Genomic DNA, 4420 nt, shown 5'->3' on the forward strand with positions numbered 1-4420 from the left:
AGGAACTAAGATTGTATCTCATCGGAAAAAGACAGGATAGGATTTTCGCTCGAAAAACTACGAAACGGTTCCTTTATTGAAAACGAATTAAAAGCTTAGTCTACCGATCACGAAATATATAAAACATAAAGATCTCAAAAATTAATAGTTTGATTTAAAAGAAACTTCTTTGAAAAATAGGTATTATTTCGGCTTTCCAATATCCAAATTGGCATATTATTTAACCTATATGGAGAATTTGGTTAGAATCCCTCAAGGCAGACGGAATGCCTTCTGCTCCTGCTTTTGTACATCGATGTTGCGTATGACTGCTGTTACACGCTTTCGAAGGCGCTATGACTGCTTACTGGTTCAACTGGTTCAATCAACATTTAAAATATTTTTTTTATTCACGACGTTGTATTACTCCCGGTTGCATATGTTGGATTTCTTTTAAATAGTTTTGTACAATTACTGAATCGAACAAAATAACACCTTTATTCAAATATTGAAATTACGTAAACTGCTTACAACTCCTATCCCATACAAAAAATTTTTCTCCAGAACATTCCAACCTTTTATTTGTATTTGTTCAAGTTGTGTTAGTGTTGTCATTAAAACAGTGTGTTTTACAATTGTTCGTCCGTGGTGTTTAAGAAACAAACTTAACCAACTCTGCCCTAGCTCAAATCGTTCATTACTATCTAAAACATACATGATCATATTCATGAATAAAGTCATTGTTGAGACATTTCCGTCAACAGCATCCAAAGGACATAGGTTACAAATTTCGTAATCTACCATTGATGGACCTAGATTGCTAAGAAAGTCAATAGGCTTCTGGAATTTTTCATCTTCGCAAGTTCTAAGAAGTTTTCCAAAACTTGTCAATTGTTGCATATCTTTTAATGTACGCTGACTATCTTCGATAGTTGTCTGCGAATCTTTATTTACATCGAACGTAAAATCAAGACCCGATACTGTTGGGAGAAAGAACGGCGCCGTTTTCGGCTTTTGTGGTTTAATGTTTGGCCGATTTCGCTTTTTAATAACATCCAAATTAAGCAGATTCTGCCATCGAGAAACCGGCGCATTAGACATTGTAATTAGTTCTTGTGATAATTGCGCAGGACTTTTGTAATTAAGACTGACCATTTCCATTGCTTCTCTCAAATCATGTACATTTTCTATAAGCTTGTTTTCATTACCCATAGCTAAACATAAATCCAGCGGAGGAGCATCGATCTTCGTGTTTATAGCATGCATCGGAACATGCGAAAAGAGTGTTTTATTCGTCCATAAATAGATTTCTTTACAGTCAACGAATGCCGTTGCCAGAAAATCTCCACATGGAGAAAATGTCAGCGAAGTACAAATTTTTGGCGTCCTAAAATGATCTATCAAATAGGCAGATGGTATATCCCAGACTTTAATGGTACAATCTTTGCTGGCCGACAAAAGCCAACGATTATCTGGCGAGAAACACATATCTGTAATCGGACTTTTATGACTTTCAAACGTACGCACAACAATGCGACTATCAACGTCCACAATTGATATCGAAAAATCCTCCAATGCTACAGAAATCATTGCTCCTTCGCGGTGCGTGTTGAATAGGGATATTGGCTCATTAAGTTGAAGTTGGTGTACAACTTGGTTGACTGAAAAATAGAGCAAAGAACAAGTAATAATCAATATTAATCTGAAGCAGTGAAATTTAATAAATTTTATGTTATTTTATTTGGTTACTTAAAAAACTTCTCGGTTGCGCCCATTCAAGGCACGATTCGTCGTATGGTCAAATCCTGGATGGGCGGTGCTATGCTATGGTCAATAAAAACGCTGTATTACCAAAATTGTTTTGTATTCCTATTGAAAACGGCTACAAAGTCTGTCGATAGAGAAGGCTCAAGTCTTAAAGACACCTAAGTCTGCTTTTTTAAAAAGCCCTTAAGACTGTTTTGTTTGAGGAAAGGAAAGTAAGCTATGTTTTTATGAGGTTCAAAGAGACTGTGCAGAGACCTCTTCTATATCTACCTACTACATCTACAAAATAAGTACTAATCATTCATACCATTATGCTTGAAGTGCCACCATTTTATTATTCCATCTGCTCCTCCAGATACTACGAATTGATTAAGATTATCCATAGCGACACCACGCACAGCTCCTTCATGTGCTGGTGGTTTACCATAGCTGGCTCGGTGAATCCCGCTCTGAACATTGAATCGCTCTAAGTGACCACTCGAATAACCGATAGTGACAAAGTTACCACAATAACTCAAGCAAATGGCTGTCACAGATACTCCAAAATCGCTACGATTTTTACTTTGGAACATCTCAGGTACAAGTTTGAGTTCACCCATGCGACATTTATCAAAAGACCAAGTTGTCACTTGTACTAATCCATAATGTGCAGCTGCGATACTATCCCAGTCTTTATCGCGTGTAGTTTCGGAAGTGAAAAAACAGATCGGTGGCATTTGAAAAGGATCTTCTTTTTTACGGTACTTTTTTGAAGCCTTTCGATTGTAACTAGCTTTTCCTAAACTCTTATTCAACGTTTCAGACATGGTGTTGAATATACGTAAAGAGGAATCTTCACCAGACGATAAAATAAACTGCCCTGAGGATCCATGATATCTTATACATGTTGGTGGTGCTCCATGACCCTCACGAACTCTTAGTAGTCTAGCTCCTCCATCTGGTAAGTCAAATATCCATAACTTCATGGAATTATCTGCAGAAGTGGTTAGCAACAATGGCTCATTTGCAAAACATTTAAGAGTTGTCACAGAATCGTCGTGAACTTGGAGCGTGGAAACAATTGAATGTTCTTTTAGATTCCAAATCGTGGCCTGTCCATTTGTACTTGAAGTGATCATGATATAATGATCATCATTAGGACCATCAGTGCGAAACGTGATTCCAGTTATGGGCCCCCAATCTTGACTCAATTCAATTACGGTTTGTTCATATTTTAAGTTTAACAGGATAATTCTGCCATTTTTCAAACCAACAGCTGCTACGTCAATGGCTGGTGCCTGTTCCAGTACAGAAATCTGACTACCGACGTCTTTAAATGCATGTACCAACTTAGCTTTCTCGATGTTCCATAGTTGCAATCCTCCCTGTGTACTTCCAAGTAACACTTTGTTTTTATATGCGGCCGGGTGCATAAGCGCTGATATATTGAAGTACTTCTCGTTAAAAGGAATTTCGAGGTAAACTTCTTCTGTTCCTATGAACCAAATTTTAAGCAAATTGGCTTCATCAATAGATAACAAATGTTTCCCGAAAGGAAGTAATAAATGAACTCGTTTTACATGTCCTCTATAGGTTTTTCGCAGTTGGTTACTAGAGCGCCAACCATAGATTACATTGCCAGCGGCAATGTACGTTAAAAAACCATCTGCAGCAATACAAGAAATTTCTTCTGGATGCAATCCACTAACTCGCACTAACCGGAAGCTATTTGCAGCATAGACATGAAAAGATTTACCGACACAGGTTGTTATGATGTTCTCATTACGCTTTTCAATGTATCGTACATACGCCGGGATATGATTACTGACATATCCCAGGCTTCGGCTTGGTTGAAAGATCACACTTCCGCGCATTCTAAGATTTATATTGCTGTTATTTTTTAGAACAATCAATTATATGAATATATTATTAATGAATGGCACACAATCTCTAAACTTCGCATTGGATATTTTAATCGATTTCGAAACACCTTTTTCAGATTTTTAGTTAAACCGGTTAAAAGGAACATATAAATAAACCTATAGGACATATAAACCAAAACACGTGCATACAATCAGAGCTGCCATATTACAAAAAATATTTACCACTACTCTACTCGAACATCAGTGCTCGATTTTTATTTCTCGTAACCATTAGAGTGACTATATAGAGTGGCGACAATAATGTTAAAATTGGAATGATAATTATCTGTCAGTGTCATTCCAATCGAGCAGACGACCAATCCAACGCGTTTGCAGGAAAGAGAAAGAAAATAAGCATTGCTACTGTGTTACCTGACTCACTGCGAATATGCGTTGTATTCGCGGGATCGTGTTGGTTCGAAAGGTTTCGAAAAATATCGTTAATTTTGACCACTAAAAATAACGTACTTAAACGTTATATTTCATGTGCCAGTAGTACGCAATAATTGTATTGTAAAACTGAATTATTATTTAAAACCCTTTATAAGGCAGTGGCAACTATGTTGCCACCAACAAAAATTTTTTATTTTGCCTCTATAATTATATTGATGTCATTATAGACGCAATACAAATATTTTTCGTTGGTGGCAAAATAATTGCCACGGCCTTATAAAGGGTTAAGCAACTTTTTACAAATTAAATGCAATAACAAAAGCACAACTTATAAAAAATCGTTTGTTATCGTTATTAACGAATAAAACGTATGGTTACGT

At 36.6% G+C, this 4420-nt stretch overlaps 1 protein-coding gene across 1 annotated transcript; it reads right to left on the reverse strand.

Moving 5' to 3' along the window:
- Positions 1-477: 477 nt before the first annotated feature.
- LOC128740528 (WD repeat-containing protein 36) lies at positions 478-3733 on the reverse strand. The gene is made up of 2 exons (XM_053836076.1): positions 2054-3733; positions 478-1640 (listed from the first exon to the last, which is right to left on the reverse strand). Exons 1-2 carry the CDS (start codon positions 3597-3599, stop codon positions 481-483), a joined length of 2706 nt encoding a protein of 901 aa, XP_053692051.1. The 5' UTR covers positions 3600-3733; the 3' UTR covers positions 478-480.
- Between the last annotated feature and the right edge of the window lie 687 nt (positions 3734-4420).

The sequence above is a fragment of the Sabethes cyaneus genome, chromosome 1 (assembly GCF_943734655.1).
Source record: "Sabethes cyaneus chromosome 1, idSabCyanKW18_F2, whole genome shotgun sequence".
In the NCBI taxonomy this organism is placed as follows: Eukaryota; Metazoa; Arthropoda; class Insecta; order Diptera; family Culicidae; genus Sabethes; species Sabethes cyaneus.

Bases quoted from the DNA above. Each gene is read 5' to 3' on its own strand.
- LOC128740528 (XM_053836076.1), bottom strand. From the start codon at position 3,599: ATGCGCGGAAGTGTGATCTTTCAACCAAGCCGAAGCCTGGGATATGTC. The intron at 1,641-2,053 runs GTATGAATGATT...TCTATTTTTCAG, and splicing joins GTGGCACTTCAAGCATAATG to TCAACCAAGTTGTACACCAA.